Source organism: Heloderma suspectum, chromosome 1 (assembly GCF_057233095.1).
Source record: "Heloderma suspectum isolate Gila_16-S chromosome 1, 16-S_ref, whole genome shotgun sequence".
Taxonomy (NCBI): domain Eukaryota; kingdom Metazoa; phylum Chordata; class Lepidosauria; order Squamata; family Helodermatidae; genus Heloderma; species Heloderma suspectum.
In genome coordinates, this window is record NC_139458.1 from 343,816,944 (window position 1) to 343,830,606 (window position 13,663).

The 13,663-nt window shown below is 44.1% G+C and overlaps 1 protein-coding gene across 11 annotated transcripts in view; it reads left to right on the top strand.

Moving 5' to 3' along the window:
- UTRN (utrophin) overlaps nt 1–13,663 on the top strand; it is a 507,208-nt gene that overhangs the window by 112,359 nt on the left and 381,186 nt on the right. For 8 of the 11 annotated variants that reach the window (XM_084827754.1, XM_084827752.1, XM_084827759.1 and 5 more), the window contains exons 7-10: nt 5,968–6,140; nt 7,539–7,654; nt 8,075–8,229; nt 11,507–11,710. In XM_084827754.1, coding sequence (XP_084683880.1) covers nt 5,968–6,140; nt 7,539–7,654; nt 8,075–8,229; nt 11,507–11,710 — 648 coding nt within the window. The remainder of the gene's footprint in view (nt 1–5,967; nt 6,141–7,538; nt 7,655–8,074; nt 8,230–11,506; nt 11,711–13,663) is intronic. The other 3 variants (XM_084827755.1, XM_084827757.1, XM_084827762.1) reach the window with 1 other exon arrangement.

Below are 13,663 nucleotides of genomic sequence, written 5' to 3' on the forward strand. Positions count from 1 at the left end.
CCGGTCCTCCCTGTACCCGCAGGCTTGGTGGTTGTCCTATCAGCCTGCCTTCTGGTCTCTGGATGCTGCTTTTAAATGCCAGATCGGTTCAGAATAAGGCCCCCCTTATCCATGAATTAAAAGTGGATGAGATGGCCAATCTGGCATGTATAAGCGAGACCTGGGTGGGTGAGCAGGGAGGAGTCAGTCTCTCACAGCTCTGCCCACCGGGGTACTTGGTCCAGCATCAGGGAAGGCTTCAGGGCTGGGGAGGGGGTGTTGCTGTGGTCTATAGGAATTCCATCTCCCTCTGCAGGCTCCCTGTCCATGTGACTATTGGTCTGGAGTGTTTGCACCTTGTGTTGGGTTAGTGGGACAGATTAGGGGTTCTGTTGGTGTATCGCCCACCCCACTCCTCAACAGACTCCCTAGGTGAGCTGGTCTTGGAGGTGTCTTGGATGTGCTGCTGAGATCCCTGAGACTGTTGGTTCTGGGTGATGTCAACGTTCATGCTGAGGGCACCTTCTCTGGGGTGGCTCAGGATTTCGTGGTCTCCATGACAGGCATGGGACTGACCCAACATGTCATTAGCCCAACACATTTAGCAGGGCATACTCTAAACTTGGTTTTCTCAACTTGACATGGAGATGGTGATCTGAAGGTGGGGGACTTTGTATCAGTCCCCTTTTCATGGTTAGATCACTGTCTGCTGAGGTTTAGACTTACAGCAGCTTTTCCATTCTGCAAGGGTGGGGAACCTATTAAGATGGTCCGACCCTGGAGGCTAATGGATCTGGACGTTTTCCGGCTGATATAGCTGGTGCTCCTGTCGAAGCCCTGTTTGATCTGTGGAATGCAGAAATGATCCGGGCAGTTGACATGATCAGTCCTGAGCACCCCCTCCAGAGTAGAGCTCATATGGCTCTGTGGTATACCCTGGAGCTGAGAGTGATGAAACAAAATAGGAGATGGCTTGAGTGCAGGTGGAGAAAAACTCCTAGTGGATGCAGTCGAACTCTGGTGCATGCCTATGGCCAGGTATATTCAAAGGCAGTGAGAGCGACGAGGACAAAATATTTCACTGTCCATATGCCGCCCAGCGGAGCTTTTTAGGCTTGTCCAGGAACTTTTACATTCTGGCCCTAAGGAACCATCTGAGGCCTGCTGTAATGCACTGGCTAGGCACTTCCAGAATAAAATATCTTGCATCCACCTGGACTTAGACTCCAGTATTACTGCAGGTGAATCTGGTGAGGTATCTAGAGCACAGTCTTGTCCAGTTGTCTTGGATGAGTTTCAGTTGGTACAGCTTGAGGACGTGGATAAGGTGCTTGGACAGGTTCATGCAACCACTTATGTATTGGATCCTTGCCCGTCTTGGCTAATAAAAACTAGCTGGGAGGGAACAGCTGGCTGGGCTAGGGAGGTGATTAATGCCTCCTTGCAAGAGGGAGTGGTTCCAGGCTGCCTGAAAGAGGCAGTGGTGAGACCAGTCCTGAAGAAATCTTCCCTAGACTCGGGTAGCCTTAATAATTATAGGCCAGTTGCCAGTGTTTGTGTGTTTGTTTGTTTATTTCATTTCACTTCATCTCTATACCGCCCAATAGCTGAAGCTCTCTGGGCGGTTCACAGTGTTCCATTCTTGGGCAAGGTCCTTGAGCGAGTGGCTGCCAACCAGCTCCGGGCACTCTTGGATGAGACCGATTATCTGGATCCATTTCAGTTCAGGCCTGGTTTTGGCACAGAAACAGCCTTGGTCGCCCTCTATGATGACCTATGTCGGGAGAAAGAAGGGGAGTGTGACCCTGTTGATTCTCCTTAATCTCTCTGCGGCTTTCGATACCATCGACCATGGTATCCTACTGGGATGGCTCTCTGAGCTGGGAGTGGGAGGCACTGCATTGCAGTGGTTTCACTCCTACTTGGAGGGTCGCCTCCAGAAGGTGGTCCTTGGGGAACACTGCTTGGCCCCGTGGATTCTCCAGTATGGGGTTCCACAGGGGTCAGTTTTGTCCCCCATGCCGTTCATCATCTGCATGAAATGGTTCAGTGTGGTCATCTGGAGTTTTGGAGTGCATTGTCATCAATATGCTGATGACATGCAGCTCTATTTCTCCTTTTCATCTTCTTCAGGTGAGGCTGTGGATATGCTGAATCAGTGCCTGTCTGTGACAATGGATTGAATGAGGGCTAATGGACTGAAACTCAATCCAGACAAGACTGAGATGCTGTTGGTGGGTGGTTCTGCTGACCAGATGGTCGGTGGTTCTGCTGACCAGATGGGGGGTGTTCAGTCTTTTCTGGATGAGATTGCACTCCCCCTGAAGGAGCAGGTCTGCAGCTTGGGGGTCCTCCTGGAACCATCTTTGTCACTTGAGGCTCAGGTGGCCTCAGTGGCACAGAGTGCCTTCTACCAGCTTTGGTTGGTGGCCCAGCTACTCCCATATCTGGACAGGGATAAGCTGGCTTCGGTTGTCTATGTTCTGGGAACCTCCAAGTTAGATTACTGCAATACACTCTACGTGGGGCTGTCTTTGAAAATGGTTCGGAACCTGCAGCTCGTGCAAAGTGCAGGGGCCAGATTGCTAACAGGGACCAGAAGGTCTGAACATATAAGATGCACTCTGGCCCACTTGCACTGGCTGCCTATATGCTTCCAAGCTCAATTCAAGGAGCCGATTTTAACCTATAAAGCCCTGTACGGCTTGGGACTGCAATACCTGATGACATGCCTCTCCTGAAATGAACCTACCCGTACACTACGTTCAGCATCTAAGGCCCTCCTCCGAGTGCCTCCTCCAAGGGAAGCTCGGAAGGTGGCAATGAGGGTGAGGACCTTCTCAGTGGTTGCCCCCCATCTATGCAACAAGCTCCCTGATGAGGTCCGTCTGGCGCCAACATTATTCTCTTTTAGGCACCAGGTTAAGACCTATCTCTTTTCCCAGGCATTTGGCAGCACATTATGAGTTTTAATCGGTCCTGGATGTGTCTTCAGTTATGACTGATAGTTCAATGTTGTTTTTAGTTATATGTTGTTTCTGTGTATTGTCTGTGCTTTTTTGTAAATGGCTTTTAAACTTCTTACATTGTATTTAATGTTTTAACTTCTGTAAATGGCCCAGAGAGCTTTGGCTATGGGGCGGTATAGAAATGCAATAAATAAATACAGGAGCAGCCCTGCTCCTTTGAAACTGCGCTGTTGCAAACATGGGCTCAGTTGCTGCTTCGCAGTTCAAATAGTAATTGAGCTTGGGAGTAGGGAGCCAGATGTGGACTCAGTCAGTGCCTCTCACTTTAAATAGTAATTGAGCTTGGGAGTGGGCGGGGGAAGCCAGATGTGGGCTCAGTCAGTGCCTCTCACTTTAAATAGTAATTGAGCTTGGAAGTGGGTGGGGGAAGCCAGATGTGGGCTCAGTCACTGCCTCTCACTTTAAATAGTAATTGAATCTGGGAGCGGAGATGGGAGCCAGCCCTGCTGTTTTGAAACTGCGTATCTACGAAGGAGCACAGCTAAGAAATGGTGGATGCCTGTTGATTCGAAGCTGTGCAGTTAAGAAAGTATGTGTCAGGGTGGACACTGAGCCCATAAAATCCCAGAGTAGTTCTGATTCGGAGGAAGAGCAGTCGCTCCTGGGAGAGGAGTGCGCCCCTTTTTCCCAGGGCCCGCAGCTGACAGAGATTCCTCCCACCAACATTCCTAGATTAGAAAGCAGTCCAGGGAGTGACCCAGCACCGATAGCAGACTGGTTGGATGCGCAGACGCAGAGAGCGGCGCCAAATGGAGAGCGCGGAAAGGAGGCGTAGCGCCCGGTTGGCGCTCAAAGAACGGTTGCGCCCAGAGGAGCCAAGGGAAAAGGGGAGGGATTCTCCCTAGTCCTTATATTCAGGGGTCTGCCAGTAATTGCCTTTCAAACAGGGACCAACTGTTCCAACTTAGGGCATAGGGATGCTGCTGCTCAGATCTAGTTGCTACCTGTAGAGTTGTAAGTTGTAAAAGAAGAATAAAGCTTTGAAAAGAATCCCTTTGTCTGCGTCTGGACTTGGCTACTGGATTAGACTGAGAGAGCCCTCCAAAGAGCCTTTGACAGTATGGATGCCAGGGCAGATGGTTTTCATGAACACGAACTCAGAAGCACTTCATTTAGCCCATGTGTGTGTGGGGGTGGGAAGCTGTTGATTGGGCAGTTAATATACATCAAAGACAATGTGCTAGTTGCTCTCCCTCCTCACTGGCTCCGTGCTCTCTGCTCTCAGCACCTCTTGTGCTCCCGCTCATTCTGCTCAGTCTCTGGGTGGTGGAGGCTGCCTGCTTGCCTGCCTGCCTCATAAATGTGTGTGTATGTGGAGTATGTGGGGTTTGTCATGAACATCTACTCATAAGCAAGTCCTCCATTGTACTTCATTGAACACACGAGGTGGGGGCAGCAAGCCTCCGCTCATTGGCTGCCCTGCACCTACGCAATTGCCGACGTTCATTTCTACTTGTGGTGGGACTCGACCGTCCCACCCCAACTCAAAAGTGGAGGAATGCAGTACTGCGTGTACCATGTAAAGAGCTAATTCGGTTCTGCGAAAATGCGGATTTTGCCCAAATCGCTTCATAAAGCGTTTCTGTTTAGATTAGCCCTTGGAGGACAGGCAGTTGTGAGCCTGCGTCCGGCTTGTATGCCTCAAACCCCAGCTTCTGTCAGAATATGGAAAACAATAGTTTTTCCAAACTGTGGTTATTCAATTAATACTGAATTAAACAGTGGTATAATATCCTGGATTCTGAATTAACTGTTCCTGTATTCAGAAAGAATGGGAAGCTACAGTTTATTCAGATGGCAAATAGAAGCTTTAAACTTCCTCCCTCACCTGGGTCGGGGTGGTGGTGAATGTGAGCCTGAGGTTCATGACTGCTTGTTCTCATAACAGTAAACCATAATTTAGTGTTATCTCTGAATGAGGGCTTGGTATGTACACAGAATAACTTGTATCCACTTGAAATATTTTGTTTTGCTTATATTTATAGTCTGCCTTTGTTCCACCAGGGGCCCTCCGCCTTATGTTCTACGTAACAAGTAGATTAGGCATTCTTCTGTTTTCTTCAGTCCCATGTTGCATTCTTTAATTACGCTTGCATATATTCTCAGTTTGATTTCTAGGTATTGCATATTAATTTTAAATGAAGGTAAATGAACTTCTTCTTTGTTGTACCTTAGTAGCTCAAGCATGGTTTATACTGCTACTGCAGCAGGTGGCATCCTAACCGGTGCCCACTGTGGTAGAAAAGTCCAGCTCTGTTCCAATAATAATATTAAACCATTTACCCAATTCATAAAACTACTCACCATCACACACATGTGCACACACACGCCAGGGAAGGCATGCATTACTGTAGGGCTCCTTGCCTACTCAAGTGATTGATAAAATGTGGTTTGATGGCTAGGGATAGGACCAGCGTAGCAGTGTTGAGAACAATTGCTGTGCCACATCAGGGGCTGGAGTCAGGATCAAACTACACAATATGTTAAATACATAGCATGCGGCTGACTCTCTCCTTGTTTATTCCTCACAAGTAAGTGCATGGGGCCCCAGTCTGTATCAGGCCATCAGGGCCCATGACCTTACTTAGAAGTAAAAAAGAAAGCAGTTCAGAAGCACGATATATATTTAAGCTACCATAGAGTTTGACCCTAAGGACCTTAGGGCAAACATTGTGCTTACTGTAGTGTAATTAATATAAAGGGAAGCGGGGCGGGGGGGCAGAAAACAGAAATGCCCAAACTTACAGCAAAGTTTGGAAATTAAACAACAGAGGGAGTGGACAGATGGGAAGGGTGAATGTGACTATATGCAGCTACATGTACTTACTTATTGTGGCTGTCACGAGTCATTTTCATTGATGCTGGACTTGGGCTATTCTCTTTTCAGAGCCTCGGTATATTTATTCTTAGGGGGCTGTTTTGTGTATGTACTAGAAGGCCTTTGTGTACTTTCTTTCAGGTTAAAGATGTCATGAAAGATATAATGTCAGACCTGCAACAAACAAACAGTGAAAAAATCCTGCTGAGCTGGGTGCGACAGTCTACTAGGCCTTATAGTGAGGTCAATGTTTTGAATTTTACCACAAGCTGGACAGATGGCCTTGCCTTCAACGCTGTGATCCACAGGCACAAGTAGGTGGCTACTTGCCAAACACCGCAGAGTTAAGCATCTGTAGCGTCTTCATTCTGGAGAGGATATGGGTGTTTAATGCTAAGTGATGCATTTTTGAAAAATGACACTAACCAATGATAACAGAAGGAGAGCTGCTAATGCAACATTTTCTTACAGAACACAAAGCCTGAGCTTAGTTTTCAATAAATAAAAAAAGAAAAATACTTGGAATTGTTTTAAAGCCCACTTGACACACGTTAGCTAGAAGGAAAGCTGAGTGCAGGTTTTTTTTAAATGTAGAGATTACTACTTTGAGTGATAAACAACTTCCAAAGCCAATAATGGGCTCTTTGTTTTTTAAAAACACACACATGGAAAAAGTAAGAAAATATCTAGAGTCTTAAATGAAATTTAGATCAATACTAATACCTCCATGTGTTTATCTCATATTCCCTCTACAAACACATCATACGCGCGTGCATGCACAGACACACATGAACAAAATGAAAAAGAACATTCATTTTTCAACGAAAGCTTAACAATGCAGTACTGTGCTAACTGAAGCTATGGAAATGCTGATGCATAAAACTAATTTTGTGTTTTTTGTTGGGGAAAATTTATGGGCCCCACTCTACCTAAATATAATCATGACTAAGTAGCATTGAAACCAATGGAAACACATTAGTCCCAGCTAACCTTACTCCCATTGCTTAAATGGTATTTAGTCACAACTCATTTTAGCAGTTTGAGGTCCATAGCATGTAATGCTTTTGAAAACAGCATTTTGTTCTACCAGTCATTGAATTACATTGCCTTGTATTACAGTCCCTCTGCCTAAAATAAATCCAACAAATCTTAATCTGATGTATTTAGCATTATAGGAATAATGAAGTGGATCAAATACATCAAGATGGCTCTGGTCAGCTGGTTGAAACCTCATTATGAAAGTATTTGGCCTAAATTTCAGAGACCATGAATCTTGGTTTCTCATAGGATGCTTCTATACTGACTGCTCCTAATGCTACCAATCAAAAGACATTATGATATAGTTCTTCCATATTTTCCTCCTTACTGGATATTTTGTGGAAAGAAAAAAGTTGGAAGAAGTGGTTGGAAAACGTAGAAAGGTTACTAGTGTAAGATATAATCCTCCAGATCCCCTTTAAAATTCTGTGAATGAGGCAGGGCGATGGCATGATAAAAGCCTCATCTCGAAGCACCCATAGTTTCCTGTGGAGTAGGAAACAGTCAGCACATCCATGGATCTTTCTCTCATACATGACTCTAAAAACCCATGCGCTTGTGATATTTGGTGTTATGTATGCATAATATGTGTAAGTGCTTGATTCATGGAGTGAATGAATATGCAGTTCTTCATTCTAGTTTCTACCTTATTTTGTTTTCTCTGCTGTTTTTAGACCTGAGCTCTTTGGCTGGGATAAAGTAACCCAAATGACTCCAATTGAAAGACTAGAACATGCCTTCAACCTAGCCAAAAATTACCTGGGGATAGAAAAATTATTAGATCCTGAAGGTACAATAAGATTATGTAACTGAGTGCACCTATGTAGATATATCCAAATGTTTGTTTGTTTTGCATTTAAGCGACATATAATATCAACTATGGAAAGAGGGGTATTGCTCCGGATACTTTAATATTTCTACATTGTTTACATATCCTACAATTACTTTCGTTGTGCCCTTTTGTCAGCTTTCTGGTGTCTTCTAAAAAAGAAAATCTAATAACGGGCAAGTGATGGAATATAGTACCAATGGTTCTCACTTAGGTTGCTAATGTATTGTACTTGTTATGCTGAAACATTTCAGGAAAGGAAAAAAAAGGAGGTTGAGGATGCTGAACTGAACATATGGGTGCAGCCTAATGGCTCTGGGCATGATTTTCAGCTTGAAATCCTGCAAGAATATTCAATAAACATCTCATTTGTGTTTTCAGATGTTGCTGTACAACTTCCTGATAAGAAATCTATTATCATGTATTTGACATCCTTATTTGAGGTCCTTCCTCAGCAAATTACTATGGAAGATATTCGAGAAGTGGAGACTCTTCCAAGGAAGTACAAAAAGGAATGTGAAGGAGATGTACAGGTGGTGTGTTCTAATGACTTCCCATTTTTTTTCTTACTGTAATGTCAGATGGCATTTAATGTTCTGTCCCAGACAGCTCTTGTGTGTCTTCATCCTTGGCAGAATCAGGTAGCATGATACTGTAATGAACTTGTACAGACAATGGGTTCTGTCCTCTTTCCTTCAGTGCAAGGATAGATCCTTCCATTATTCCTGCTCCCATTTTATCTGGTGCTCCTTCCTTTACTTCTTGCTTTCCTATAATTTTATTAGATCTGTGTTCATCTTTTCTGTTTTAGTGCAACTCCTTGTTGTCTTGATATAGTTCCCTCTTTTTTCTTGATATCTATTGCCCCATCAGCCTTCACTACTGTACTGTATATTTACAACTATTCTCTATCTTCTGGGTCTTTTCCTTCTCGCTTTAAGCCTGGCCTTTGTTATCCTATTCTTAAAAAGTCTGATCCATTACTCGCCCTGTATCCCTTTCTTTTTAATCTTTACTTTTCAAGCATATTGTTCTCTATCTATGTCTGGATTTTCTTTCTAACTCATCTTGAATGGCTCCAATATGGTTTTCACTCATTTCAGACTGCTCTGACTCATATTTTCAATTATATTTTTGCAGTAAGATCTAATGGTGTTTTCTCTGTACTTTTGGAAATTCCTTGTTCTCTGTGTTCAAACTCTTTGTCCCATTATTGCTTATTTGATCTTCAATGCAACCTTTATGTGGGTGATATGCAAGTCCTAATAGCTTTGTGAGTTAAATACATTTTTTTTTAATTGAAAAGGTGGGGGGGAAATGAAATGATTGGAAACTAATCCCATAATTATTGAATACATTGAGTGAAAAGTGGTTCCCCATTAGCTTGGAAGGGTTAGCTTTAGATTGTAATAGATTGTAAGGCTCCATGTATGGCCTGTTCTTATTTAATTTTGGTATAGTAGTGATTGTAGACATTTTGTAAATAATAAACAAATATTGCACAAGCAAACAAAGGTGCCAGTGCCTTCAGTTTCCTCTTTATCATGTTTCTTAAGGTAGATCAGAGATGGGCAACTTGTGGCCAACCGGATGTTTTGGCTGGCAGCTCCCATCAGCCCTAACTAGCATAGTCAATGTTGAAAGATGATGGGAATTGAAGGCCAAAACATCTGGAGAACTATAAGTTTCCCACCCGGTTCTGCTGGTCCCCCAGTCAACTGGAAGCCAAGAGCAATTTCTTGATAACAGAAAGCTCTTGGCAGCGGTGGAGTGGGGATTGTGGAATTTCCTATAACATATATTTCCTTCCCTATCTTGAGGGTCCAGGCACTGAAGAGTTTTAAAAATACTACCAGACATTTGCTGTAGTTATTGAATGTTTCTCTTGAAGAGAAGTACTCCTTAATTTATGGACTGGTGTGTTTATATGCTCCATTTTACTGAGATAACTGTGGTAGTACATGGTAATGCTCTGCTTATAATGAGACAAATTAAAAACTAAGCTTTTAATACCACAAACTTCCTGCCTCCTGTTAAACTGGTTGTAGAGAGTTTATAGAAGTTACTATTTCAAGCATTTGAAATATTTTAAGATATTTTGCCAACACCTGTCAGATATCCTGGCTAATATTTGTAACAGATTTGGTGCTGCGTAGTACATTTAGCCATCCGGAAACTGGACTTGTGACCTAAGTTCAGGCTTGGAAAGGACATGAAAGTTTTACTGGTAAAGTCTCTTCAGAGAGTAGCACTGGTTAGACATATAAAATACCTTTAAGGCTGTTTTTGAACTATGAAGTGGGGACAATGAATTGCATTTGCTTTGCAATTTGTTTGATTGATTGATTGCATTTATACCCTGCCTTTTTTCCTCTTGCAAGGAACCCAAGGCGGCTGACATTATCCTCCTCCTCTCCATTTTATCCTCACAACAACAACCCTGTGAGGTGGGTTGGGCTGAGAGTCTGTGACTGGCCCAAAGTCACCCAGTGAGCTTCCATGGCCGAGTGGGGACTAGAACCCGGATCTTCCAGCTCCTAGTCCAACACTCTTGCCACTACACCACACTGGCTCTCTATTAGCAGATTTAGGTTTTAAAACCTAGGATTTTCCCACTGATTTCTATGGGCAGCTCTAAGTTTCGAACCTGGGGACATTTAAAACTAGCTTTTCAGTATGAACCAGGAAATGACCTGTTCAGACATTGAGATGGTCTTTCTGTTCTTTATATACCTCTGTGTCTTCCCTTGTCCTCATTTTCTAGCATTCTGTTCAATTCCACCCTTCTACTAGTTTTTCTGTTTCTCTCCTCAATAGTTAGTAAGCATTTGGTGTCCACTGAACAATCCTCATTGGGCTGTTTTGGGATGTCTCCCTTAGGTTCTTTTCATAAAGGAAAACCTTGGGTCCCCCAAGTCTGCTGGTATTTCCCGCTTGTGCATGGCTCTTGCTATTTTGGCTAAAGTGTGGGCACTCTCCCCTGAAGACTGGAAATAGAATATAAGATACTTCCCTAGTATCTTCCTATTCATATTCATGATTTGACCTGAACGTTAGTGGTTACAAGTTGGCAGCCTGTAGCCCTGTTAGTCTAACTCCAAAGTCAGAAGATCTCTAAGAATCTATTCAATATCTGGAGTACTTTCTGTCCTTTAAAACATAGTATGTGCAAGAAAATATCTGAAAAGCAATGGCTTGGAACCTTGAAAATTGTGAGCAGAGTTCACTTGGAGAGCAGGGCCTTCCTACCCCCATCTTCCCAATGCAGCTCACAGCTCCTTCCTGACCAATCCTGAGGGTCACAGGACCTCAGGAATAGTGTGACGTTGTGGTTTTGCACCTCTGTGTATCATCTGAAGTGGGAGCTTTGGTCTTCATCATGGGAGATGTATACATTTAGATGACCAAGTCCCAGCTTTGGATATTACAAGATGTATGAAAATGGGATGCATGAGCTCACTCTTGCTTCCATTTTGCCCCCTAGTTACAGGTACAGTACCTCTGAGAGAGGTCTTGTCTTTATTCCAAGAACAGTCAGAGCTGCTTCACAAAAAATCTGTTTTGTATGTGGATACCACTTGCACTTAGGAAAACTGTCTGTGACCATCATGACTTGTGACTAAGACGTGTGTCTATTTTTAATCAATATATGCACAGCATGATGCTTCGATATGGTGGCAAGCTTCTTTTGTGTTTACATGTGGTTGCTTGTTTTTTGGTACAGGTATTTTTTTTATTCCTGCACAGAGACAGCATCTGTGCTAGAATAACGTCTGTGAGGAGAGACCCTCAGTTTGTTTTCTTGGTTTTCAGAGTGCAGCTTCAGAAGACGACTATGGAAGTTCAAGAGCAGAAACCCCCAGCACTGTGACAGAAGTGGATATGGACCTGGATAGCTATCAAGTAGCACTGGAAGAAGTTCTCACATGGCTGCTCTCTGCTGAGGATATATTCCGAGAGCAGGAAGTCATATCCGATGACGTTGAGGAAGTCAAGGAACAATTTGCTACACATGAAGTGAGTTTCTGTGCGGTGGGTGGGTACCAGGTATTCAATAAGGTTTTAATCAGGGCTGCAATGTTTAGTTGGTTGATTGTTTTATTTTAAAACTGATTCATCAGGCAGCAGATCTTTTGTTTCTTAATGATAATTATTTACAGGGTACTTACAGGTCCATGGGTGTAAGACAACACATTCCTCCCCTGCTGAAGGTCTCCAGGCAGAGGCTAGACACTCCTCTTTTGGGGATGGTCTAGCTCTGCGTTTCCTGCATTGAATAGGGGGTTTGACTAGATGGCCTACAAGACCCGCTCCAAATTTATGGGCCAATTCGCATTATCGCACATCCCACCATGGGTTGTTTAAGCCACAGAGGGCTGTGGTGCATGCGGGTGGCCATTTTGAATATTCAACACCCAGCTGTGGCTTGTCATGTCATGTGAACCTGGAGACCATGGGTTATGCAGGGGTTGTTTAAGCCTCGCATAACCCATGGAGGCTGGCTTCACATGGCACAACAAGCTGTGACTGGGTGTTGAATATGCAAATCCCACCTGAAACTTGTTGCAGCTCACCATGGCTTAAACGGCCTGCGGTGGGCTGTTTTGATCACACGAACCAGGTCTATGATTCCCTTTCTCTGGCTGAATTGCACAGCACAACAACTCACCCTGTGAAATAAGCCATGCAGTATGGGTTGCCGTTGGAACAACCCACGGTGAGCCTGAAAGATGATCGGGCTCACCGTGGGTTGTTCTCCTCCTCCTTCCCCCTTGGTTCTCCTGCTGGTCCCAGCAGGCATCCCAGGGCTCGGCGGCAGAACTGCATTTGCCAGTTCCTGGCTTTTGCTTTTGCTCTCCCCTCATTTGCACAAATTGGGGCCAATTTTTAAAATAATACTTTTTCGCCCCCAGTAATGTGCCCAAATGTCCCCGTTTTTAAAATAATAATAATGATGATGATGATGATGATTAATTTTGTCAGATTTTGTCAGAGAGACTCTTTTTAACAGAGATCTACGTGCAACCCCTTTTCGATCACCTTCACATTAACCGTGGCAACCTTTGACAGCTGTCAAACGTAGCTGTGGCTAAGGAAAAAGGGTGCAAAAAAGGGGGTGGCTTGTACAGGTCTATGAAAATGACATGCTGGGGGCTCAGGCAAGTGGGGATTTGAAGCAAGCCATCCCCAAGGGTCAGGGCAATGATTGAAACCCTGGGGATCACCCTGCTAAGGGCGTGATTTGCACCCCTTTCCCCACCTGTCAACTGTCCAAGGCTATAAAATCAGCCTATATATAGTCCAATCTTGTCACTCACAATCATGTTTGACAGCTGAAACATACAAGGTTCCAGACAAGGCGAGTCTATCTATTTTGGACAGTTAGAGTTGTGTACTTGTGCACCTCCAAAAATCCGAGAAAGAAATGCTTTTTTTTGTTGGCTTTTATTTTATTAACCTTGTTTTAAAATAAAATACAATTTTATTATAAAAAATAATAATTACAGGGACATTTGCACACATTAGTGGGGTCAAAAAAAAATATATATATATTTTTCAGCCCCGATTTGCACAAATGCAGGGAGGGAAAAATGAAAAAAGGGTTAGTGAAAGAGTGACGGCCCCTCCAAAGTGCCGCTTGGGCACTGTTGGAGGGGCCGTCACTCATTCATGGGCAAAATCACTCGGCAAGAGTGGCAGGAGTTTCTGCACTTGCTGAGTGGCTTGCTGCCCACGTCTGCAGCCCACGATGCGTTGGCAGTGCTGGGTTCAGATGACACGCCAACCCATTGTGGGTTCAACAACTCCTAGAACAAGCCTTGGGTTGTTACGATGGCTTGTTGCCAACGCCCAAGCTAGCCTGCAGGAATCGGTCCAGGTTCATATAGCATGACAACCCGTCATGGCTGTCACCTGTGATGGGTTGTTGTGTTGTGTGAACCCAGTCTCTCTCTCATAGGAGGGGATGCC